At 26.5% G+C, this 27,211-nt stretch overlaps 2 protein-coding genes across 2 annotated transcripts; one reads left to right on the top strand and one right to left on the bottom strand.

The window, feature by feature from the left end:
• Positions 1–2,786: 2,786 nt before the first annotated feature.
• Positions 2,787–3,433, bottom strand: LOC137834527 (calcium-binding protein CP1). Its single transcript, XM_068642553.2, is given in 2 exon segments — positions 2,787–2,942; positions 2,945–3,433. Coding segments are annotated over 2 exon segments (483 nt in total). The 5' UTR covers positions 3,393–3,433; the 3' UTR covers positions 2,787–2,907.
• Positions 3,434–12,637: 9,204 nt separating this feature from the next.
• LOC137835679 (uncharacterized) lies at positions 12,638–16,937 on the top strand. The gene is made up of 9 exons (XM_068644286.2): positions 12,638–13,184; positions 13,267–13,453; positions 13,548–13,681; positions 13,787–13,899; positions 14,672–14,915; positions 15,670–15,822; positions 16,039–16,118; positions 16,235–16,284; positions 16,564–16,937. The coding sequence occupies exons 1-9, from the start codon at positions 12,777–12,779 to the stop codon at positions 16,716–16,718; spliced, it is 1,524 nt and encodes a 507-aa protein (XP_068500387.2). The 5' UTR covers positions 12,638–12,776; the 3' UTR covers positions 16,719–16,937.
• The last annotated feature ends 10,274 nt before the right edge of the window (positions 16,938–27,211 follow it).

The following is a 27,211-nucleotide window of genomic DNA, read 5'->3' as shown; positions in this document are numbered from 1 at the left end:
AACTCAAGTTCCATATTATCATCAGATAAAAAAAATCCTAAAAATATTACATGAATTAAATTTCAAACATTTTCATTATCCATGCTATCTCTATCTTCTCTTCTATGTCAAATGGAAGTTAATCTTACATGAACAACAATCATAGTCATAGCCATATCAACTAAAATCCTAACATAATTGGGAAGTTACACAAGTGAGTCCACCGAATTAGAATAATAAGAACAAGTTTTGCATCACTTGTTAACCCTGTTAAAGTCATTCATGGATTGGAAGAAGAGTTCTACCTCCCTTGGTTCCACCTCTTCAAAGAAGTTCAACTGTTCATCACCATCAATTCTCAAGGCTCTCATCATGTGTGATGAAAGTGGTGAATTTGACTGTCTTTGTTTTCTTGGTGCAGGTGGACACTCCAGAATGGTTGTAGTTTGGTTCCTTGATGACCATGTTGGAGTTTTGCATTCTTCAATCTCCTCCACCACTGGTTGAATAATCATCTTTGCCTTCAAATAATCTTTTTCTCCTTCTTTAGGACTAATCATCACTCCTTCACTCTGTGGACTACCTTCCCTCTCACTTGATCCAGTACTCATTGAAGATTTCACTAAAAACCAAAGAACACCATTTAGTTGTTCATCAATGATCATGTTCAAACAATGTCAAAAAAAAAAAAAACATCTCCAATAAAATATCTTTCAAAGAGAGAGAAAGAGAGAGAGTGAATAACTGAGATTTTTCTACTATAAATGAGTACCTTTTTTTTCTCCTCTCTTCTGGGAAGACTCTTTGATGCTTTCTCAATCAACCCTTTAGATTTTCAAGCTTGAAAGTTGAAAGAATGACAGTGACTTGTGGATATAGTTATGAAGGAGAGACTCATATGAGAATAAGTGATTACTCTGAAACCATTTGAGTAATTAAGGGCTTTCATTTTGGAATGTTGTGGGCAACTTACCTTTATAAAAAATTTAGAGTGTTCCTTTTGGATTTGAAATGGTAAATTATATATTTAGTAAACAAATTTTCCTAATTTGATTTCATTAATTTATTACCTCCAATTAATAATTTACTAAAAACATGAATTGTTCAATTTTTTAATACCATACTAGTCCAATCAGTGGCTAATTTGGTCAAAATACACATAAATGTAAGGATACATGATTTTTTTGGATTTAGATTTGAAATTCATAATTAATAATTCATTTTTATCTAGAACATATTAAAATATCACATGAAGACATGAATATGCATGAAAATATCACACTGATAAAAAAATGCATCTCACATTAGTATAATGTACTAAAAGAATATTATATTGAGGCATATATTGTGTTGACCAACAAATTAATGAAATTAATGCATGCTATCTACATGTATTTGAGTATTTGAGTCTCTAAAGTAAAAGTATGCATTTTAAAGGGTAAATAATTTGTTAGGATAAGATTCTTCGCACATACGTTTTTTATAGAAAAAAAGAAAAAAATCATAATTAAAATTAACTTGTATAAGTTATAAAAATAAAATAAAAGGTTACATAGAAGAGTTTCTTAATTTCTATATAAAATAAATCTAACTTAAAAAAATATTTCATTTATTTTATTTTTTTGAAAGTATTTATCTAATAGTTTGTCAGCAAAACGTCTAAAATACACTTATAATAATTGATTATCAATTGTTAAAAATTATGATAAAGTTAAATATATATTTAACAAAATATAAAATTAATATTTTTTTCTTTTCTATATGATAAAACAAAACAATGATCATATAAAATTAATCTTAATCTCAATAATTAATTTATAACTAAGTGATTAAAATCCCACTTTATCTTTCAAGATATTTTTTAAAGATGCTCATTTAATTAGATTGTTTAGGATAGGATTAGTTCATTACCCAACCCACTAAAAAAATATATTAAATTATTATTTTTTTTACATTTTTTTTATGTTAAATCCCATTCAACTCAACTCACTATTGAATAAATTAGATTGTGTTAAGACAATTAGGTGACCATTTTGAATCATCTTTCCTTCTTTTATTAAAAGTTTTAATTTTCAAAGTATAGATCTAATTAAAAATTAACACACACAAAATTAATTTAATGTTCGAAATAAGTTAATATATTAAGTCAATGAGTTTGTTTAAACTAATTCAATATATAAAAAAGAAAAACATAATTTATCTATAATATAAATATAAAAGTAGATTTCAAATCATTCATATTAAATTCATCATTCAATTCCATAAAAATGAATTAATTTAAATAGAGTCGAATTAGATTAAATCATAAACAAAACTCAACTCAATCTAATTCGATTGAGTCAAGTTTGGAAGTAAAATATCCAATAAATACTCCTAATTTTGTATAATTTTTTTAATAATGTGTTTTTTTTTTTTAATTTTAAAAAACATTTTACTATGATAAAAATATCATGTAATCTTAATTAAATTATTTATAGTAAAAAACATCTCACTATTTATTTTTCAGAAGAAAAAAATGTATATTTTCAAGAATATTTATGATAAATCAAACTTACTTTAATCACTTTTACTAAACATAACCTTCAGTACTTAATGTTTTTATTTAAGAATAATGGTTCTTGAACTTAAAAAAAATAACTCTCATACAGAAAATCAAGCTAAAGAAAGGTAAAGAGAATTTAGATAGACATCAAGGATGTAATCTAGTAGGCTGATTTAAATGTAATCTTTGAGTAAATCTAATTAAATTTAATAAGACTGGCCTTATTTTTTTTTATTAATAATCCAATCAACTGAACCCAAATATAATCAAGTTATCTTAATTTTGTTTTGACCCTTGCATAACTTTTATTCTGTATTCCGACTGTTCCCACAATTTCCAAAAAACATGTTTTCAGAAATAAAAATCATAGGGATTTAACAGATTAATTAATTAGCATAGTCAGAATCAAGCGCCAATATACAAGCAAACCCTCAAACGTCACGCCGCCATTTTTGTCGCCGCCACCGAAGAGTATCATGGCGTTGATGTCTTCGTCGGTTGCGGGAAAGCCCGCCCAGGACATATAAGCCTTAAGGTCGCGGTGGCTGAGCTTGCCGTCGCCGTCCATGTCCATGACCTTGAACACGTCCTCCATGGCCCCACTACCCACGGGTAGTTTCTCCGCGTTTCCCATCATCACGCGCACAAACTCCTCGTACTCCACGAACCCGTCCTTGTTCGTGTCGGCCACCGTCATCATTGCCCCAATCATCTCATCTCCGCCGCTGACACCGCCATGCACACCGGCGTAGAAGGCGCGGAGGTCGTCGCGACTTATTTTGCCGTCGCGATCGGCGTCGAGGACTTCGAATGCGGGGCGGAAGTCGGAGGCCGCGGCCTGGCTGCTGAGAATGCGACCAGAAGGGCACATGGTTTGTTGTGTCGCGTTTGGACGATGATTCGAGGAAAAGCAATTTGTGTGTGTTGGCTTAAAATAAATAATTTTAATATCTATAAGATAATCATAATAATAATAATACTTATAATATTTAAGAAATCACTTTTAGGATTATTAAATGAATTAATCGTGATACGTATATTTTAATAAAACTATAATATCTCAAAAATGTAATTTTTCTCCTCCTCTTCTCTTTGATTTCGAGACGATAAGTAGAAGATTGATTTGATTGCGTTTTTCATTTTTCTCAAATATGAACTTTTTATTTATTTTTACTTGCATACAGAGTTTGGAGTGATTGCATGTGATTTGATAAGAAAAAATGAATCTTTTGTTTGGTCTAAATTTACAGTGATATGTTTATTTTTTTAATTAAACTTTCTGAGACCAAGTATTAGCTCTTTTCTAGTTCAAAGTGGTCTTCATAAAGAAAAAAAAAGGAATTTTAAGATAAAAGTTAAATCTAGGATAATGATATAATAAGACTATTATTATAATTGATTAAATTTTGAGTAAAATAAAGATTGTGAGATAAAATGTTGAAATTTTGTTTGTTTCTTGGCAGGTTCATTTTGATGTTGTTATGAATGACCATTGTGTTATTGAATCTTCTGGATTATTTGAACTGGATTATTTTAATCAGCAGTACTAACACATTTAAGAAGCCATTGTAAGAAAGCACGTTTATAAATGGTAAAAAAAATATATAGGCGACAAATAAAGTGACTCATCCATCCATAAAAAAGATAAAGGCGAATAATAATATTATATATATATATATATATTTATATTATAAATAAATAAAATTGAGTATTTTATAAATTAGATTAAATTTAAATTCTATTTTTTTTAATAGTATCAAAATCATATTATTATAATAACTTTAAAAAAAGTGTTCAAGATCTTATTTTATTATTTTATTGTAAACAATCAAAGTCACTTATTATTTTATATTAACTTATATTAATCATAAAATCTCATAGTTTAAAATAAGTAATAAGATGATAGGATAAAATAACAATCATCAAAAAATTAAACAACAAAAATTCTATTAAAAACATATTTTTTTAATACTTAATAAAATAAAATAAAAATTAATAGACTCATTTAAAAATAGTCAAATTTATAAAACTTAAAACTTAATTAAGACTATATTTAAATTATAATAAATATCAATATCTTTGATTTCTTTAAAATTGATTGAGTAAAATATATTTTTAAAGAGTATTTTTCTAATTTATATTAAAAATTATACCTACTTAATATATAATAATTTATCTAATAAATTATATAATTATTGTGCACAAAACATATTTGAAAGCAACCAAATAAAAAAGTGAAAATAAATTTGAGTATGAATATCAGTGTATTATTTTAATATATATTTATTGATAAAAATTAATTTCCTTATAAACTCTTTAATGTATAATTGAATTTAATAAATGTACTAAATATAGTATATAATAAATTTAATCAATGTCATATATATTTATTTATTAAATGTAATAATTTTCATGTGAATATATGCGTAATTATATTATTAAATGAAAATTAATAGGGAAAATATGTTCTTGGTCTTTTTATGCTGGACTGTTGTTTTCAAATTTGTCTTTAGTTGTACTTTTAAATTGATCTATTCAATTTTCCTAAATTTACCATGAAGTGATGGTTTTGAACAGTCACAAAGTGATAGAAAAACTAAATTCACATAATACATTATTTAATATTTTTACAAATAAATTTAATATTTATTATCCTAAATTTTTTGATAAAAAGACTAAGTTCATAATTTTTTTTTAATTTGACGACTAATTAATATATTTTTAAAATATAAGAACCATAGCCAAATTTAATTAAAATTACAAGAAACAAAATAAACTTATAAGCCTTGTAAATATATATATGTCGACTAATATTAAAGATTTGTTAAAATTTAAAATTATAAAAAATAATAAGGAAACCTAAATTGCGAATAAGGACTTATGGATCAAAATTATAATTTAATTAATATTTAATTATTTTGATCTCATGAACTATTTTAAATTAACGACAGTTAAATAGAATAAAGAACAGTAAATATTCTTAAATTTTACACTCTTTTTTATAAATAGTCATTTTAAACATTAATTTTGTCCAGTTAGTTCTAAAACTTTATATTATTTACAATTAGATATCATAAAACTTTAACTTCATTTCAGTCAATCCTATATTTTTTTTAAATAAATACCGTAAACTTAATTTCATATGAATTCATTCTTAAAATTTATTCTTTTCACAGATATTTTATGTCAAATTAGAGTTGAATTATTCATGCTAGATTTCAATAATTTTTCTTACTAATTTATAATTGTCATGTATTAGAATATAATAAAAACATGAATTTAAAATAATAAAAACAATTAAAAGTACTTATTTAATTTTCTATTTTTTTTTTTATGTTTTAGTGTTTTAAAAATTATTTATAAACCCAAGTATATAAAAGCTACACTCAGCCCAACTATTTTCCAAGATATTAATCCTTGGCAATTTCTCCCTCCACCATATCAATTTCAGCATGCACCCAATCAGTTCTAGAAAATGATAAAAATACCCCTCTTAAATGACGAAAATAACCTTACACAAAAATGGAAAAATTATTTTTGAAACTTTGATCTAAAATATTTTGGATTTCAATTTTCGGAACATATTTTTGAATTCTGAAATTTTTTATCCAGAATGTATTTTTAGTTTTGTGTTCAGAATTTTTTTTCCAGCATGTATTTTTTTATTTCTCAATTATAATTATTATTTTGGTTTTTCAATTTGAAATAAGGGTAATTTTGGAAATTTAAAAATTGATATGATGGAAGTTAAAATTGATATGGTGCAGGAAGAATTTGCCTTAATCCTTAGCCATTGTGGAAATTAAAAAAGAAAATGGGGATGTCAAGAGTGAAAGTGGGATACATTAATGGGCCAACACATAAGCCTACTGTAATTGGGCTTTAATAGACAGATAGAGGCAGTTTCCTCCTGCACCCCTACATTTTTTCTTCCTGCACCCCCACAATGTAGTGCAAAGATAAAAGTATCCCTATTATTTTTTAAAAATTTCAAAATACACATAAGATCCACACTACTCTTTCTTCTTCTGGACAATGCAATTCGGTAATTTTACAGAATAGGAAATCCGTATTTATTTTTTTTCATTTCAGATTGGGAAATCCATAAATCTTCTGGATTGGTGAATACAGTAATCTTCTTGATTGGTGAATCCAATAATCTTCCGGATCCATCAATCCGTAACAAAAATTAGACTTCTGGATTCAACAATCCATAAAGTTGCTTTCGAAACCTCCCTTTATTTGAAAAAGAACACGAATCACTTTGGAATTTATGAATCCATAGCACACTCCCGAATCCCAATATCCAGTAACCTAAAAAGCTCTAGTTCTTTTAAATAAAAGGTGAATGTTAGTTTTGGGATTTACAAAATTTTCGGGGTGGAAAAATAAGAAGCCACAGATAAATTAAACATCGTAGTTGAAACTTCAAATAAAATCAGAGGATTTCTTCATGCATTGCCTGTAATTTAAAAAATATTGAAATTATTCATTTCTTATTATCTGAAATACAAATTTTGCATTTTTTAATGTGCAATTTGAATACAAATTTTGTATTTTCAGAATAAAAAATTAAAATTTTAATTATCGATTCTATAATCTAGGAAATTTTCAGATTTTACATTCTAAAATAAAAAAAATATTTAATAAAAAATTTAAAGGATAATTTGGAGATTTTAAAAGTATGGAGTACAAGAAAAAAATACATGCAGGTTTTTCCTTAAAAACAAACAATGTATAATGTAGACAAAAATGAATGTTTGTTTCTACATAAGAGTGAATTTTTCATGTGCAATGGTTGTTTGTTTTATTATTGTCAACTGCACACACTACAAAACAACACACTACAAAACATCTTGCTTGGATTATTCTATTTTTTGTGACAAAAGTGGTTTAAATGACCATACATTATTTGAAGCGTTCACAAATATTTATCATCACTAAATTTATGTTATATTGCATTATTTTAGTATTGCATAGTGAAAAAAAATGGAAAATCATTTTGAATAATGGACACTAAACATTTTGAATGTTTAGGTAATTCAAACAAAACAATAGATTAAATTAATAAGTGTTTTACTTAATCAAAAGGCAATCATTTAATCGATTATTTAGCACATCATAATCGATTAAACTTTTAAATATAATTGATTATGATTTTTGAGTTAATAAATTATTCATTGTGTTTTTTATCAAATTATTTATTTTTATTGTTGAAACTTGTTATTTAAATGTATTCATCAACCAAATTTCATATTTTGTGCTTTACATTGAAGTATTTATTTTATGATAAACATAATACAAATTATAATTAAATTTTTTTTTGTTTACGTAATAATATTAGCTATAAAAATTAATTTTCCCTATATTTTTTTTTATTAAAAATTTCTTTCACAAGTATATAAATACTACAAACATTTTTATATAAAATTTTATATTTATTTTAAAACTAAAACTTACCTAATTTTAGATAAAAGTATTTTTATAAGTAACTAAATTACAAAATTAAATATTTTTTACATTTCAATTAGATCAATCAAACTATATACAAACGTCCATATTATTTTCACTCACTTTTTCTACATCTAAATAACCAATCTTTCCATTCACTTTCCTCTTATTTGCCTCTTATTTTCGCTCCCACCTCAACTAAACAAACCCGAATTCTTTTAACTATTTCAAATTAACCTTCTTTTACTATATTTGTATACATGATTTTAACTATCTTCTATCATTACTTTCAATTTATTTTCTGTCTCATTATACAAATTATATTTTAATACTTTTTATAGAAATATCAAGAATTAATAGTAAAATAATAATAATAATTAATTATTTTGACTTTATTTCTTTTATTTTTAATACTTTTTATTCAATTTTTTTCCTTTATCTGTAAACAAAAGATTGCAGAGGTCATGCTTTCAATATTTCTATATCCATTCATTATGATATGAGAGGCACGCTCTAAGGACATTGCAAGCGTTCCCAACCAAAATGATGTGTGCATCTCAAGCTTCTTCAAACTCCTACCAAGTGTTTTTTCTCATTAAAAATAAAAAAAATCCTTTGATTATTTGTTACACTTCTTTTCTTTATTTTTTCTAAAGAAATTTTAATATTTATTTTTTGAATATATTTTTTTCAGGAATATTTTTTTGAATATATGTTTTCCAGTAATATTAAAAAAATATTCAAAAAGCATGTAACAATTAAATTTAACGGGTGTGTTTAATAAGTGAAAATTAGAGAAAAATGATGAGTAAATAAAGTTGAAGTGTTTGAAAGAGAAAACATTATACAAAAAATATTTTAAAATTAATAAGATTCACTGTATTATTATTTTTATTTATTTTCCCTTATCTTTTTATTCATATACTCCTATTTCTTTTCTATAATTTTGGGAGAAGTTTATTTTGGACTATGAAATTTTCATGGTGGCATGGTAGTACAAGTTGAAGGATATTTGAAGATATAATTACTAAGCAACCCTACAAATGCGTGAAACTAAAGAAAAGTGGCAAAGCAAAATCAAGTATAACTCTTTCTTTGCACTCACTTCACATACAACTTTTACACCTTTAAAATGGAAATGTTACCATTAATTAATGGTAGATGTGTTTACTTGTGTACATTAATATTTTATATTTATCTTAAAATACAATTTTAATCCCTTATTTTTATTTCATTTGTAATTTTGATTATTCAAAGATAGAGACCTTTTGTTTCTCTATTTTAAAAACTTTACAAATTTAGTCTAGTCCTTCGTTTTGATGTAAATTTTAACAATGTTTTATTTCTTCTATTTTTCTTTAATTAAATTATAGACTCAATATATTTATTTAAGGTCAAGTCATCAAAAAAAATATGTAATTAATTAAAATGAAAGAAATAAAAAATATAAAAAACTGAGGATCAAAATTATAAATGTTCCAAAATGAAAGGATTAAATATTTATATGTTAGAACTAGAGAAACAAATTTTTTATTTAAGTATATATATTTAATCAAATAAAGGAACTAAATTTTTATTTAAGTATATATATTTAGACTTTGGTTGAAACTTCTCAGTAGTTATTTTTTGTGATTTATTAATATACTGATTATATTACGGAACTTAATCAGTTAGAAACAAATAAAAAAATTCAAAGAAAGATTAAAATATTACAATTTCGATTTTTTATTTTATTATTACTTTTTTTTGCAGAACTTATATATTCAGGCAAGGGTTTTCAATTTCACATTAATTTTTCAAGATAATCTTTTAAAGTAGAAGTGAGAATGGTATAATCTTTTAAAGTAGAAGTGAGAATGGTATAGACCCTTATGAAGTTATCATATAACCACAAAGACGTGTTTTCAAGTCAGTCAAATTATAGATATTTTACTTTTAATATATATATATATATATATATATTAAAATATAAATAAAAATCAAACATTTGTGATTATTAGGATGATAGACACACTGGTCAACCAATTTGCTTAGAATAGAACAATCAACCAGTTCACATATAATTTATTATTAAATATTTTAACATCTTAATTCACAATAAAAAAAATTATTTATTATATAAAAGAATTGATAATAGCTTATTTTAATAGTTTCTTTATTAAATATTTAAAATTTAAATTAAAAATAAAAATAAATTTTACTATAGTTAAAAAAAACTTTAACCTGAAAAATTTATATCCTTCAATAATATAACATGAACTATTAGTAAAGTCGTAATAATAATTTTATTAGAGATAATCAACATTTGAATGTTCAAGTTTAATTTCTAGTGAGAAGAAAATTTTTACATTCATCATTCAGCATGGTATCATTATTTTTTAAGGGAAATGATTTATTTTATCAAGTTATATATTTTTAAAATTTACTTCAAACTCTTATCCATCTATATCAATTATAAGAGTTTAAAGAAAGATAGAATTGTTTTAGTTTTCTTCAAGTTACGGCTTAATATTTTTAGACAATTAAAGTAATGTTTGATATATAATATTTTATTTATTTTAGTTTTTATTGATGATAAAAAAAATATTTTATTTTAATTATTGTTATGGTTTCAGTATCGCTCCACTAACCAAACTTATGGTCAAACAAATATATAAAAATAAAAAAACATTAACTTCATATATATATATATATATATATAACCATACAATTTTTAACTTATCTAATATGTTTTAATCATCACAATGACTTTATTTTTCACTCAAAACTTGTACATAAAATAACTCAAGCTAAATATGACTAGTCAACCCTCAAATTAAATTAAACTTAGTATAAACATAAACAATCACATGGCTAACAATTTCAATATTTCAAATTTATATAAATATCACTTCAACTTCACAAAATGCTCAACATATCTCTAGTATATTTAAATTACAATAATTTTATATAAATATAACTTGTTAGTTTTCCTTGAAGTAATTTGTTTAGGAAAAAAAAACAAATTCAACACCAAAGATTTCCATGTTAAAGCTAAAAATCTTCAAATACTTTTAAACAATTTTGAAAAATCCAACCTATAAAATCAACATCTTCACATGCACTACAAGAAAAACATGAAATAGAAACCAATTTTATAGACCAAAAATAATTAGTTGTTATAGTAACTAAATTAGAGACAATTTTAGAAACTAAAAAAAAATGGTTTCTAAATTGATATCTAATTAGCTACCAAGGTTTTAACTACCAATTATTTAGTTTCTAAATTTGGTAACAAAAACTTTGGTTGCTAATTAAATACCAATTAACAATAATAGAAACTAATTTAGAAACCAAAATTTTTTTTAGTCTCTAAAATGGTCTGTAATTTAGTTACTATATCAACTAATTATTTTTTTATCTAAAAATTGATTTTTATTTCATGATTTTCTTGTAGTAATATTATCTAGAAATCTCTAATTTTTAATTGATCTAGATAAAAATATATATAAAACACCTGCATAGTAAAAAGAGAAAAAAACTGAAACTTAAAAAATGTGATTTGATAATAATAGATGATTAATAATCAGTTCATAAATTTAGAAAAATATATAGAAAGTTTAAATTTTTGTAAAGAAATCAAATTTATAATAAATAAATTACTTTAAACCTATCTATAATATTTAAAAAAAAAGTTAAAGTATATGTTCTAAACATAAATAAAGTGGATCTTATTTTTTTTTTATGCATGTCATGTCACTAGTTTCCAAAAACATAGCTAGAATTCTATGGTCACAATTGTAGACTAAAAAAATAGAGAAAAACTTTATATTGGAAAGCCCATTCAGTTAATGTCTTATCATCACTATCTACTTTAATTTTTTGTTTCTTGGTGCACAAAGCTTTCAACATATCAACTCACTAAATTGGTCCAATTTGTCACTCATCTTTCATAGACAAAAATTAGTTATCACTACATATCATATTTATAAGGACCATGTAATTTGTAAACACTTTCATAAATAAATTTTTTCTAGTGACAACTTTATATTTGTATATATTATCACTTATATGTTCCATTTATTATCATCATTATTATCTCTAGAAAATATTTATATCCATAATTATCTTCATTAAAAGTCTCCAGCATAATGTTAATGTTTTGGAAACTATAAGGATTGATGTTAACCCATCTATTGATGGATATTACTCTATTATGAAATATAAGAAAAAAAAATTTAGAAATAGATTTTTCAATTAATTTAGCAAAATCTCAATTTGTTTAAGGATTAAATATGTTTATTTATATACTTTTACGTCTTAGTTAACTTTAAATTTATCTTTTGAGTATATGTATTAAAAAAACTACTAAAATAAATTATTGTCAGTTTTTTTAATTTAATTGACGAATGAATTTTTAGTATAAATTAAAATATTAAAATATTTAATGTTAAGTTGGTAGTTGTTAATGTAGATATTGTAATATTATAATAGAGTTTATATTAAAAAAATTAATATATAAAAAAATAATGGGAAGTTACATATACTCAAAAGGTTTAAAAATTATAAAAAAACAAAAAATAATTTCGTAATATAGTATAAAAAAATATTTAACCATTTATTTAACAACTAATAACTAATTTTGAATTTAGATTATGAATATAGTAGGAAGTCTCACATATCTCTAAACACCTCATGAATAAACTAGAAAAAAAAACGCACTTGCACTCTGAGGATCACATTATATATAAAAAGTGAAGTATTTACTACATATCTGAAATAGGAAAGATTCTTCTGAGAGCCATTGTTATTCTCCTTTGTTGCAATGGAACACCATCCCTTGTTGTTTCAATGCCTTCTTTTCATTTTTCTCATGTACTACTCAACCTATTTCACTTCAACACATGCTGTGGAAATTCCAAGGTTGAGTCCCATTCCTAGATGGGATACAAGCTTGCATCACCCTGCAACTTCAGATGCAAAAACTTATGCAGATAACATTCAAACATTTTACTACGAACAGGTTCTTGATCACTTCAACTACAGGCCTGAAAGTTACAAAACTTTTCTACAAAGATATCTGGTCAATTTCAAGTACTGGGGTGGGGCCAATTCTAGTTCCCCAATATTTGCCTATTTGGGTGCAGAAGAACCAATAGATAATTCCCCCGAAGGCATAACCTTTCTCACTGATAACGCTGCTTCCTTTAATGCTCTCTTGGTATACATAGAGGTATTTATAATTTTATAGAACTTTTTTTTTTCAATATTCTATAAGGTGCATTGAGTTTGACAGATTGCAAATTCCTCATCAGCACCGGTACTATGGGAAATCAGTACCATTTGGATCAAGGGAAGAAGCACTTCAGAATGCAAGCACCATTGGATATTTCAACTCAGCTCAAGCACTAGCAGATTATGCATCAATTCTCATACATATTAAGAAGACATTAGATGCACCAAATTCCCCGGTGATTGTGATTGGAGGATCATATGGTGGAAGTTAGTTCCTGAAATCATTCATAGTTATATACTCTATGTTACTGTTGTTTATTCCTATATATGTTGCTGATACTGTTTATTATATTATATGCAGTGCTTGCTTCATGGTTTAGGCTCAAATATCCTCACATGGCCATTGGTGCTCTGGCCTCATCTGCTCCAATCCTCTACTTTGATGATATTACACCACAAGACGGTTACTTTTATGTTGTTTCAAGGAGTTTTAGAGTAATTTATCATACTTTGATTTTAATTTTTTCTTTACTTGTTTAATGTTATCATGAAATATATCATAAAAAAGGTGAGTTAATAATGATGAGTTGGTATATGCAGGAAGCCAGTGAAACATGCTACCAAACTATATTGAAGTCGTGGTCCGAAATTGACAGAATAGCTTCTCAGCCAAATGGAAAGACCCTTCTTAGCCAGAGATTCAACACTTGCCGGTATAAGCATGTTGCTTAAACGTGCCTATGTAACACTCTTCCAAACGTATTTTGTTTTATAGACTGAGAATAATCATATTTAATAGAATTTACATTAATTTTTTAAAGCTGTTAAACTCTAAAATATGAATATTCATTAAAACCATTTACAATACTTTTATAATGGGTTAAATATATTTTTTCATGAAATTTGTTTTTATCTCCAAACTTTAGATTTGGATAGTAAGAAAATTATTAGAATAAATTATTGTTAGTATTCTGTTTTAACGTAATAAACAAATTTTGTGAATTATATTAGTGTTGTGTTAATTTGTGTCAAAGTAAAAAGAGAAGAAAAATATATTTAATTTTTTTATAATAAATTTATATTTTTTATTTTAATTTAAATGATTTTTATCATATTATATATTTTTTAAACAACTAAAATTATAATTTTTCCAAGTTTTACTTCAATAATGAAAGTTTCTTATCATGTTTGTTATTTTATTCTTTATTTAAGTTACATGTGTTTAATTTTTTTAAAAAGTGAGATGGTGGTTTTAATATATTGCTTGTAAGTTTTAATAATTATATATCATTTAATAAAAATGAGTTTATTTTTTTGAAAACAAAAATTGTGATGTCTCATTTTAGTTACAATATAAAAAATTCTCACTTTGTTATATTGACAATATCTATATGGATTCAAGAATGTCTAAATAATTTAGGTAAAAAGTCTGAAACTGGATATTAGGGTTAATAATATTGAAATTCAGTGTGTGGCTTATTACAGACCCTTAAACGAGTCTCTTGAGTTGAAAGAGTACCTGGAAAGTATGTATGCTTCTGCAGCTCAATACAATGATCCTGCAAGAAATCCTGTTAGTGTGATTTGTGGTGGCATTGATAGAGGTTCATTTGGAAGTGATGTGTTGAGTAAGATATATGCAGGGGTGGTGGCTTTAAGGGGAAATACCACATGCAAAGTTAATGCTCCTACTATTGTATCTGAGACAACTTTGGGTTGGAGATGGCAGGTAAAGATCATTGCACTTTTTTAATTATTCATTTTTCTTTTATCATTTTATTTCTAAATAACATAGTCTAACACAAAAAAAAATCATTAAGTTGGGGAACTTTATAAATTGAAATTACCTACTTTCAATTATTAAACCTTAATCACCACCAAATATATATTATCTGATTTAGTTAATATAATAATTAATTATCATATTACTTATATTATTTTGATTAAAAGTTATCAACTACTTTTAATGTAAAATTATTAAAATGTTTATTTTGTAAAAGAATTACTAACACTACATGAAAATCATGAAATAAAAATTAATTTTTAGTGATAAAAAATAATTAGTTGCTATAGTGACTAAATAAAAGACTAATTTTTTTTAATTTTTAAATTAGTTTCTATTATTGTTAAATGGTTTCTAAATTGGTATCTAATTAGCAACTGAGATTTTTTGTACCAAATTTATAAACTAAATAATTGGTAGTTAAAATCTTGATTGCTAATTAGATACTAATTTAGAAACCATTTAACAATAATAGAAACTAATTTAAAAATCATTTTTTGTTTAGTTTCTAAAATGGTCTCTAATTTAGTTACTATAGCAATTAATGTCTTTTGATTTTTAAAATTGGTTTCTATTTCATATTTTTCTTGTAGTGTAAAATATTGTTCTAACTTTTAATTTTATTTTTTTTCTTCTAATATTTATTCATGCTATTATATATTCTAGTTAATAATGTGAATTTATCTGTACATTCATTCAGACATGTAGTGAAATGGTGATACCCATCGGCATAGGAAACAATTCTATGTTCCAACCACAACCTTTTAGCTTCAAGAGCTTTGCCAATGGGTGCAAGAAACTTTATGGTGTCTCACCTCGTCCTCACTGGGTCACCACTTACTATGGTGGCCATGTAAGTGCTTCTTTCTTCTCTTCTCTCTGCAACAATCATAAGGATCAAGCTATTTAATCTCCAAACAAATTTTAAAGTTCTTTAGAAAATTTTTGAAACATTTTTTATTTTAATTATAAGAAATTGAGCAGGAATCAAATATATTTTTTAATTGTAAGATTATATTGATACTGACATAGGATATGGTTGTGTTTATTGTGTGGTGGATGATGACAGAATATAAAGTTGATCCTTCAAAAGTTTGGTAGCAACATCATTTTCTATAATGGACTAAGAGACCCTTATAGTAGTGGAGGGTAAGCATTGTAGAATACATAAATGATCTGAATTGGATTATAATTACTTTGGTGTGAATTGTTTGATAACAATATTCTAAAACAATTTTGTATGAATCTTCTATGAATAAATTCAGGGTTCTGGAGAACATATCAGAGAGTCTTGTTGCCATCCATGCAGTTAATGGTATGTTTAGATTATATAATTAAACATTATATAATTGTTTAGATTAAAATATAAAAGAAGTGTAAATAACTAGCCAAAATATTTTTAGAATTTAAAGGTGATACACTTATAATATAAAATAATTTAACATTATTGATACTTTTCTCCCAATTCTATTATAAAAATCAACAAACTTTTATATATATATATATAACATAGAATAGGCCTTTGGCCCCTTTTGTTTTGGAGGAAAAAAAATGGAAAAGCTACTTCAACCTTTGACCAATGTAACCTTTTCAGGATCTCATTGCTTGGATATTGTGGTTACAAGTGCAAATCATACTGATCCAGAATGGTTGGTTGAGCTAAGGAACAAAGAGATAAATATTATGAAAGGGTGGATCACCCAATATTATGTTGATCTCCAAGCACTAGAAGGGAGCACAAAATTGTAGATCAAGATGAAAACAAGTTGTTCTCTATGACATAGTAGAGCATTTCCCATCACTAATATACATTAGTAGTAATTTATATTAGTATTAATAACTACAAATGGAATGAGGATATTGTTTCATATTTAGAAAGAAAGACATTCCATAGTATATAAGTGAATGCAAACTTCATCTTCTAAGTCGGTATTATAAGATTGAGTTAAGCTTAAATTCATTTCTTAATATGGTATTAGAGTCATTTATAGTCTCTTCTAACGAGAGTTTGTTGAGTTACCTACTATTGGACCACTCATAATATATAGTCTCACATAAAAGTTATCGGACCATTTATAATATATAGTCTCACATAAGAGTTGGTAAATATCGACGAGAGGATGTGTTGGAAATTACACATTAATTAAAAATAATGATATTTTATAAGATTGAATTAGACTTAAAGTACATTTCTTAATAAATATTACATTATGATGGCATTTAAGTAAGGATAATACTTTTGGATTTTTTTTTAGAACTTTGACATGTAAATTATAAATAAACTTTTGAAACTTCAAATTTATTTTGAAGACATAGAAGATTAGACAATATCAAAAACTGAAAATTTAAAGTCAATATATTTGTAGATAAATATGAATTTCTAGTACTTTGGTTTATCTTTGGTATAAATTTTAAAAATAAAAAAATTCTACTCTGGGAGTTGGAACTTTTAAAGTGTAATACTTTGCAAATCAAGGTTACACTTTTGAAATTTCGAGTTCTGAACTCTCATTCAATTTCTTTAAATTAAAAATTAAAGGGTTGTCGTTTAACAGTCACACGTGTTCCATAGAGTTATAGTACAATTGAAAATTTGTTATTGACTAATCACAGAATCAAATGTGAATTTTTTTTTTTTTTGGTTAAATAAAGATAAAATGATGAATGAAGGGTCCTATATCAGGTGTGTTTAGAAATTCAGGGTAAAAACGCGGGCCTACATGTCTAGTTGACCCACTCCACATTAGACTGCAAAAATACGAATTATGTCGATCAGTCTGGTATAAAAGATAGTCTACATAAAAAATTAAAATTTTATTAAAAATAAAAATATATATTAATTTACTTGTAATATGTATACACAATAAAAGTTGGATGAGACATTTTTTTTTTATTAAGGTGTTTCTTTCTGCACCTCCATAAAATTTCTTCCTAAACCTCATCAATTTCAAAATTTAATTTTTATAATATAAAAATCAATTTCAAAAATGAAAATTTAGAAGAAAAAAAAATTCTAATTATTTTTTTCAGAAAACCTATTTTATCTTTGAAAATTTAGAACAACTATTTTTGTTTTCTTTGATTTCTAAAATTTATGGGGTGCATGAAGAAATTTAAGGATACATAAATAAACATAATTTTTATTATTATGCGGGTTGACTTGTCCTGACTTGTCCCTCGTCATCCTTGATCTACATGGATTGCGAGTTATGCAGACAAACCTAAGTGGATCAGCAAGTCAAAATAGTAAGTTTGTCAATCCACATGATCTGCCATATATTATTACTCCTATAAGAAATCATATCATAATAGACCAATTAAAAATTATGTTTGTTTAAAGGAGTGCTTTTGTATTTTTAAAAATTACATTTTTTAATATTATATCTAAAACTGACATCTATATAAACATGTATGATCATATTTATTGATTTAAAAAATAAATTTATTCAATTTAATATTTTTAAAAATATAGAAGAATGTAGTACGGTGTCGTTGAAAAAAAATCCTATAAGATGTTTGTTTCACATAATTTTTTATTTTACTTTTGAGAATGTAAAGATAATAATTTTCTTTTTCGTTAGATGATTATGAAAATATACTATTGAGTTTCTTTATTTTTAAGAAATTAAATTTTTCATTTTAAATTGTTAGTAATATTCTCTTAATAAGATGATGACTACACCATATTTTTATTTGAATGAAAATCAGTGTTTAACATAATTATCTATGCTTAGAGGTGAGCATACTCATAAGTCTTCCCTAGAAAAATTCTAGGCTAAAATAAAATTCTAGTCATTCTAAAAATCTAACTATGAATTGTCAAATAAAAAAATTAGTAACCCAGAATATAATATAACGTATATTTTCACCTAAAAATTGTTTATAGGTTAGATTTACTTATCTATAATTTATACTAAATAAAAAGTATTGTATAACAACTATTTAAATTAAAAATACTTAAATTAATTATATATATATATATATTAAATTTTCTGTTTTTACTTAGCTTATCCATTTTATTTATTAATACTCTATTTTTTATATTAAATTAAAAATGTGAGAATTTACACAATTTGTCAATAAAATTCATTTAACTCAAGTTTAACAAAATCATGCTAAAAGAAATCGCAAATCAAATATCTTCAAAAACCCGCACACTATTTATAGATATTTTCTCTCTCCTAAAAACATTTATAGATCAATTTTTCCAATCAATTTTGATATAAGATGCTTGAATTATTGTTCAAAGTTATTATTAGTATTATTATTATTTATTTCTATAAATATTCTTTTATATTTTTATGATACATTAATTTTTTCTAAAATGCTCTTAACTAATTGATGAGTCGGATTAATTACTTCTAGAAAGATAAAATTAATTTAAAATTTACTAAAAATAGTATTGAAACAATAGTATAAATTATTTCACAAAACTTAACAACGTGATGTAATTTTTATTGGTCTTTAAAATTACAATTCAATAATAAAATGAAAGCATAATAATTAACAACAAATATAATTATTTTTTATATATTTATTGTAATGTCTTCAAATTGTTTACAAAGATATATGTAATTATTTAAGTATTCATATAAATTTAACTTTATATATATATATATATATATATATATATATATATATAAAAGAAAAACATAATATCAAAATTTTGATTTTACACCCTTTCAAACGCACTTTTAAACATAGTTCTATGGTCTCCTTATATACCGGATATATATTCTTAACAACAAGTTATCATATAGACAACAACCATTATAAGGTCAACTATCAAATGAAAAATCATGAATCCATAAATTTTAAGTTTATTTAACTTAAGATTAAAATTCATAATCCCTCACACAATGCATCATCTTTATTCAACAAACATATATAATATGAATCACACATGAATCCACATATTTAGGATATTCAACAAGGAATATATCTACTAACATCTCTTAGGAGACCCATATTAAGCACTCTCCACTAGAAATTTAACATATAATCCATTTTAGCACCTTAGGTATGCTAACATTAACTACATGGACCATTGTGGGTTTGACTATCCTTACCCAGACTTCAACATGTATTTTGATTCACTCTTTAAGACTCAACATTTGATATCCTTACCCAGTACTTAGTGTCTTAGTCTATGAGACTTAGACCCACACACACATTCAATGTCATGTATCTTTTAGAATTCAATTGTACTTCAAAGTAATTGGATATACATATAAACATACGTATACATAACACATACATTTAGACAAACCTCGAAAAATCCATTGAATAAAGAATTAGATAATATTTATGCTTGAGTTAAAATAGTTATGTTGAACAAGGGAATCAAATGAAACACTTATTGAAGTGACTTAAACGATACATTCACATGAATAATGTTTTATTTAGTCTAGTCTTTAGTTTTGATCTAAATTTTACCAATGTTTTATTTCTTCTATTTTTCTTTAATTAAATCATAGACCCAATATATTTATTTAAGGTCAAGTCATAAAAAAATATGTAATTAATTAAAATACAAGAAATAAAAAATATAAAAAACTGAGGATCAAAATTATAAATGTTCCAAAATAAAAGGATTAAATATTTATATGTTAGAATTAGAGAAACAAAATTATGGATTTAATCAAATAAAAGAACTAAATTTTTATTTAAGTATATATATTTACACTTTGGTTGAAACTTCTCAGTAGTTATTTTTTGTGATTTATTAATATACTGATTATATTATGGAATTTAATCAGTTAGAAACAAATAAAAAAATTCAAATAAAGATTAAAATATTAAATTTTCGATTTTTTTTTTATTATTTTTTTTTTTGCAGAACTTGTATATTCCGGCAAGGTTTCCAATTTCACATTAAATTTTCAATTTTTTATTTTATTATTACTTTTTTGTTTTGCAGAACTTATATATTCCGGCAAGGTTTCCAATTTCACATTAATTTTTCAAGATAATCTTTTGAAGTAGAAGTGAGAATGGTATAGACCCTTATGAAGTTATCAGAAAAATCCTAAAGTGATTACCCTTACTTAAATCTTATCAAAATGCAATATTTATTAAGAAGTGTAAATTAAGTCTAATTCAATCTTATGAAATATCCTTATCTTTAATCGATGTGGGAGATTCAACACACCCCTCATGTCGGATCTCCCACATCGATATTTAACAACTCCTACGCGAGACTATATATTATGAGTAGTTTGATAACGATCCGATAGTTGGTGACTCAACAAACTCTCGTTATAATGGACTATAAATGACTATGATACCATATTAAAAAGTGAATTTAAGTCTAACTCAACCTCATAAAACTGATTTATTTAGGAAATATCCTCATTCCATTTGTAACATGAAATGGTTTATTTATATTAATAGACATCACCACTAATGTATATTAGTGATGGAAAATGCTCTATTATTTCATAGAGAACAACTTGTTTTCATCTTTGATCGACAATTTTGTGCTCCCTACTGCTTGGAGATCAACATAATACTGGGCGATCCACCCTTTCATAATGCTTATCTCTTTGTTCCTTAGCTCAACCAACCATTTTGGATCAGTAGTCTGATTTGCACCCACAAGATCCAAACAATGAGATCTTGAAAAGGTTACATTGGTCAAAGGTTGAAGTAGCTTTTCCATTTTTCTTCCTCCAAAACAACATGGGCCAAAGGCCTATTCTATGTTATATATATATATATATATTATATAATTAGTTTGTTGATTTTATAATAGGATTGGGGAAAAGTATCAATAAAGTTAAATTATTTTTTATTATAAGTGTATCACCTTTAAATTCTAAAAATATTTGGGCTAGTTATTTACAATTTTTTTTATATTTTAATCTAAACAATTATATAATGTTTAATTTTCTCATCCACAGGTAAAAACTGAGATTCTCTCATAATATCAGTTTAACCAATGATTTATTCAACAAATAATGATGTTAATAACATGAAAACTGTTTAAATAGGTATAGTCCAGCTAATTTAAAATGTTTCCCAACCGAAATAGTTTAAGCGAAATAAATTATTATTTAAATTGAAATAGATTACTCTTTATTTTATCTATCTGATCCACGATGTAAAAAGATTTAGGTTGAGTCTACCGATAAACTTATAAATTGAACTATTTTTATAAAATAATTATTATATTTTAAAAAATTAAAAAAAGTTATTTTTTAGAATACCTATAAATATTATAATTTATATTTATTTATATATTAAATTACTATACTTAATATTTAATTTTAATAATATGACTTAAATTTAAAAATATATATTTGATTTTTATTTTACTTTTTTATTTTATTTTTTAAATGGGTTCACTACAAGAAAATCATGAAATAGAAACCAATTTTTAGAGATGAAAAATAATTAGTTGCTATAGTGACTAAATTAGATATCATTTTAGATATTAAAAAAAATTTGGTTTCTAAATTAGTTTCTATTATTATTAAATGTTTTTTTAAATTTGGTTTCTAAATTAGTTTCTATTATTATTAGATACCATTTCGAGCATATCCTAGCGAGTGTTTGTGTTGGGCCTATCGTGCCACCCGCTATCGGGCCGTTATCGGACCACCCAAAATATATAGTCCCACGCATGCACGAGTTGACAGTCTCAACATCGACTAGAGATTAGAGCCTTTCATTGTATATAAGTGGGTGCAAACCTCAATCCTATGAACCGGTTTTATGGGGTTGAGTTAGACTTAATTCCACTTTGTAATAATTGTTGTAGAGAAAAGAGAAGAAAGAAGCACTTACATGGCCACCATAGTAAGTGATGACCCAGTGAGGGCGAGGTGAAACACCATAACGTTTCTTACACGCATTGATTAAAATGTCGTGGTGGGAACATAGAATTCACATTATTAACTAGAATATATAATATTATGAATAAATATTAATTAAATATAAAAAATAAAATTAATAGTTAGAATAATATTTTACACCATAAAATAGAAAGCAATTAATTTTACAAAATAAACATTTTAATAATTTTACATTAAAAGTAGCTTATAACTTTTAATCAAGATAATATAAATAATATGACAATTAATTATTATTAACGAAATTAGATAATATATTATAGTGATATTTGGTGTGATTAAGGTTTAATAATTGAAAGTAGGTAATTTTAATTTATTAATTATTTTTTGTGTGTTAGGCTATGTTATTTAGAAATAAAATGATAAAAGAAAAATGAATAATTAAAAAAGTGCAATGATCTTTACCTGCCAACCCCAACCCTCACTTGTTTCAGTTACACTAGTTGGAGGATTAACTTGGCATGTGCCATCTCCCCTTAAAGCCACCAGCCCTGAATATATCTTACTCAACACATCACTTCCATATGAACCGCTATCAATGCCACCACAAATCACACTAACAGGATTTCTCGCTGGATCATTATATTGAGCTGCAACAGTATACAAACTTTGCAGGTAGATTTTCAACTCTTGAGAGTCCTTTAAGGGTCTGTAATAAATCACACATTGAATTTCAATATTATTAGCCCTAATATCCAGTTTCAGACTTTTTACCTAAATTATTTAGACATTCTTGAATCCATATCTAGATATTGTCAATATAACAAAGTGAGAATTTTTTATATTGTACTTAAAATGAGACATCACAATTTTTTGTTTTCAAAAAAATAAATTCATTTTTATTAAATGTTATATAATTATTAAAACTTACGAGCAATAATACACAAAATTTATAAAATTCGTTTATTATGTGAAAAAAAGACAAAAAGACACTAACAATAATTCATTCTAATAATTTTTTTACTACCCAAGTCTAAAAAGTCTGGAACCAAAAGTTTGGAACCAAAAACAAATTTCACCTTAAACTGCATGAATGAAAAAATATATTTAACCCATTATAGAAATATTATAAATGATTTTAATGAATATTCATATTTTAGAGTTTAACAGCTTTAAAAAATTAATGTAAATTCTATTAAGTATGATTATTCTCAGCCTATAAAACAAAATGCGTTTGGAAGAATGTTACAGAGGCACTTTAAGCAACATGCTTGTATACCGGCAAGTGTTGAATCTCTGGCTAAGAAAGTTCACTCCATTTGGCCCAAAACCTATTCTGTCAATTTCAGACCACGACTTCGATATAGTCTGGTAGCATGTTTGGCTGGCTTCCTGCATATACCAACTCATCATTATTAACTCACCTTTTTTATGATATATTTCATGATAAAATTAAACAAATAAAGAAAAATTAAAATCAAAATAAGATAAATTACTCTGAAACCCTTTGACACAACATAGTAGTAAGCATCTTGTATTACAGTAAATGAAGATGAATATTCCTTGTCTGATGTGATGCTTTAATGTAGCGTACGTAATCGCACGTAATCGTAATGAAGAAAGAGAGGTTTTGATGAACCCTAATTGTAGAGAAAAATAAATATAAAAGAAACTTTTATTCACTTGTATGTTAGAGAGTAAAATACATGGTGTGTATATAAGAAAAAGATTAAGACCTAGCTGAAACAGAAAAGGAAAGTTGGGTCAAACAAACAAAGTCCAATAATTTAAAATAGAAAATTAAATATATTAACATCCCCTGGGGAGTAGATATTTGTCAGGCCCAGCTTGGATTTGAGAGTAGAGAATTGTGCGGAAGCAAGGGGCTTGGTGAATATGTCAACAACTTGCATTGCAGAAGTAATGGGTAGTAGTTTGAGGAGACCAGAGTTAAGTTTTTCACGAACTAGGTGGCAATCATTTTCGATATGCTTGGTTCGTTCATGAAAAACTTGATTGGAAGCTATTTGAAGGGCAGATTTGTTGTCACAGTACAAGGTTGCAGGCTGGGAGAGAGGAAGATGTAAATCCTGAAGGAGGTAAGACAACCATTGTAACTCACATGTGGTGGTGGCAAGGGCTCTATACTCGACTTCAGAGGAGCTCCGGGAGATAGTTGACTGCTTCTTTGATTTCCATGATATTAGGGAGTCTCCTAAGTAGATGGAATATCCAGTGACAGATTTGCGTGTGGTAGGACATGTTGCCCAATCAGAGTCACTAAAACCACAAAGGTGAAGTGAACTAGTGTGAGAAAAATATAGTCCTTCACCAGGGGTGCCCTTGAGGTAACGCAAAAGACGTGAGACAGCTTGCTGATGATGAGTTGTGGGTGCAGATATGAATTGGCTTAAATTGTGGACAGCGAAGGCGATGTCTGGTCGCGTGTTGGTTAAGTAAATTAGACGTCCAAGGAGTCTTCTGTATTGAGAAGTGGCATCAGCATCGAGAGGTGAGCCTTGGTCGGGAGAGAGACGGGAGGTGTGAGTCATAGGAGTGGCCACAGGTGCAGAGTCAAGCATGCCAGTTTCTTGAAGGAGATCAAGAGTATACTTGCGTTGACTTAAATGAAGACCAGTACTGTTGCGAGCAATTTCCAGTCCCAAAAAGTAAGTGAGATTGCCTAAATTTTTTATCTTGAAGTGATGGTGAAGGGATGCAGTAATTGTATTGATTTCCTTCGTGTCATCACCAGTTAAGAGCAAGTCATCAACATAAACAAGAATAACAGTGAGTTTATCATTATTATATTTAAGAAAAAGAGAGTGATCAGCAACAGAAATAGAGTAATTATTTGATAAAAGAAAAGTAGAAAGTTTGGCGTACCATTGGCGACCAGCTTGACGAAGGCCATACAAAGACCGTTGAAGCTTGCAAACATGCTGGGGAGAAGGAAGAGAGAGGCCAGGTGGGGGGGGTCATGTATATCTCTTCATGGAGATCACCATGAAGAAATGCATTATTGACATCAAGTTGTTTTAAAATCCAATTTTTGGTAGTGGCAATAGCAAGCAGAAGGCGGAGGGTAGTGAGTTTAGCAACAGGTGCAAAAGTGTCTAAGAAATCAAGTCCTTTAAGTTGGGTAAACCCTTTGGCAACAACTCTAGCTTTGTGGCGCTCAACAGTGCCATCAGAATGGTATTTGATTTTATATACCCATTTACAACCAATAGTTTTCTTTCCTGGAGGGAGAGGGGTAAGTTGCTAAGTATCGTTAGCAGCAAGAGCTTGAAGCTCATCTTGCATGGCAGATTGCCAAGAAGCATGTTTGGAGGCTTCGTTATATGTCCGAGGTTCAGGATGAGAATTGATAGAGGAAATAACATTTCTAAAATTGGAAGATAAGGAATTGTAAGACAAGTAATTATGAATAGGATATCTACTACTTACAGTGTTGGTTGCAGTGTGGAAATCTGCAAGATAGGCAGGTTGTCGGTGAGGACGAGCTGATCTTCTTGGAAATTGGGGTGAGATGCTTCCTGGAGATGCAGGCGGTGATAATTCTGATGGAGGTGCAATGTTGGATGCAGGAGCAGAGGCACTATTTGTTGGAAGATCATAGGATAATGAGGCTGGTGGAGGAATAGTATTGGGTGCAGGAGTAGAGGCACATGGCTCGACAGGAGGTGCAGTATCAGAAAAAAAATCAAAAGCAGAATTATATGCATTAGAAATAGGGAGAGATAAAGTGTTAGGGTCCTTAGGCAAGCCACTGTCCAATTTATATGGAAAGTGGTTTTCATGAAAGATTACATGTCTTGATATCTCTATGCTATGAAACTTTAAATTTAAGATAATATAACCTTTTGTATTTTGCGGGAAGCCAAGAAAAATACCTTTGATAGATCTATCATCTAATTTTTTCCTATGTGCAGTAATGGTACTAGCATAACAGAGACAACCAAACACTTTTAGAAAGGAAATGTCATAAGGTTTTCCAAACAACTTTTCATGAGGAGTGATGTTATCAAGTAATGGAGTAGGAATAACATTTATTAAGAAAACAACATGATTTACAGCAAATTCCCAAAAAATAGGAGGAAGATTGGCTTGAAAAAGTAAAGCCCGGGTTACATTTAGTATGTGTTGATGTTTACGTTCTACAATGCCATTTTGTTGTGGTGTTTCAATACAAGATTTTTGATGTATAATTCCCTTTGAAGCATAAAAATTTGACATAGCAAACTCAACACCATTGTCAGTACGAATCGTTTTGATATTAGTTTTGAAATGATTTTGAACGAAAACAGTGAAGTTAATGATGTGTTGACGCACTTCAGATTTGTTATGCAGCAGAATAACCCAAGTATAACGCGGGTAATCATCAACAATAGTCAAGAAATAACGAAAACCTTGCATAGAAATTATGGAACATGTTCCCCAAATATC

Source organism: Phaseolus vulgaris, chromosome 5 (assembly GCF_051622355.1).
Source record: "Phaseolus vulgaris cultivar YP4 chromosome 5, ASM5162235v1, whole genome shotgun sequence".
In the NCBI taxonomy this organism is placed as follows: Eukaryota; Viridiplantae; Streptophyta; class Magnoliopsida; order Fabales; family Fabaceae; genus Phaseolus; species Phaseolus vulgaris.
Note: the sequence above shows the minus strand (reverse complement) of the source record. Positions and strands in the feature narration are given on the sequence as shown.

What these genes read in the sequence shown, in the direction of transcription:
- LOC137835679 (XM_068644286.2), top strand. Translation starts at nt 12,777, where the DNA reads ATGGAACACCATCCCTTGTTGTTTCAATGCCTTCTTTTCATTTTTCTC. An exon ending in TTGTTTCAAGGAGTTTTAGA is followed by an intron (nt 13,682 to 13,786) that starts GTAATTTATCAT and finishes TGGTATATGCAG; the next exon opens with GAAGCCAGTGAAACATGCTA. An exon ending in CAGAGATTCAACACTTGCCG is followed by an intron (nt 13,900 to 14,671) that starts GTATAAGCATGT and finishes GGCTTATTACAG; the next exon opens with ACCCTTAAACGAGTCTCTTG.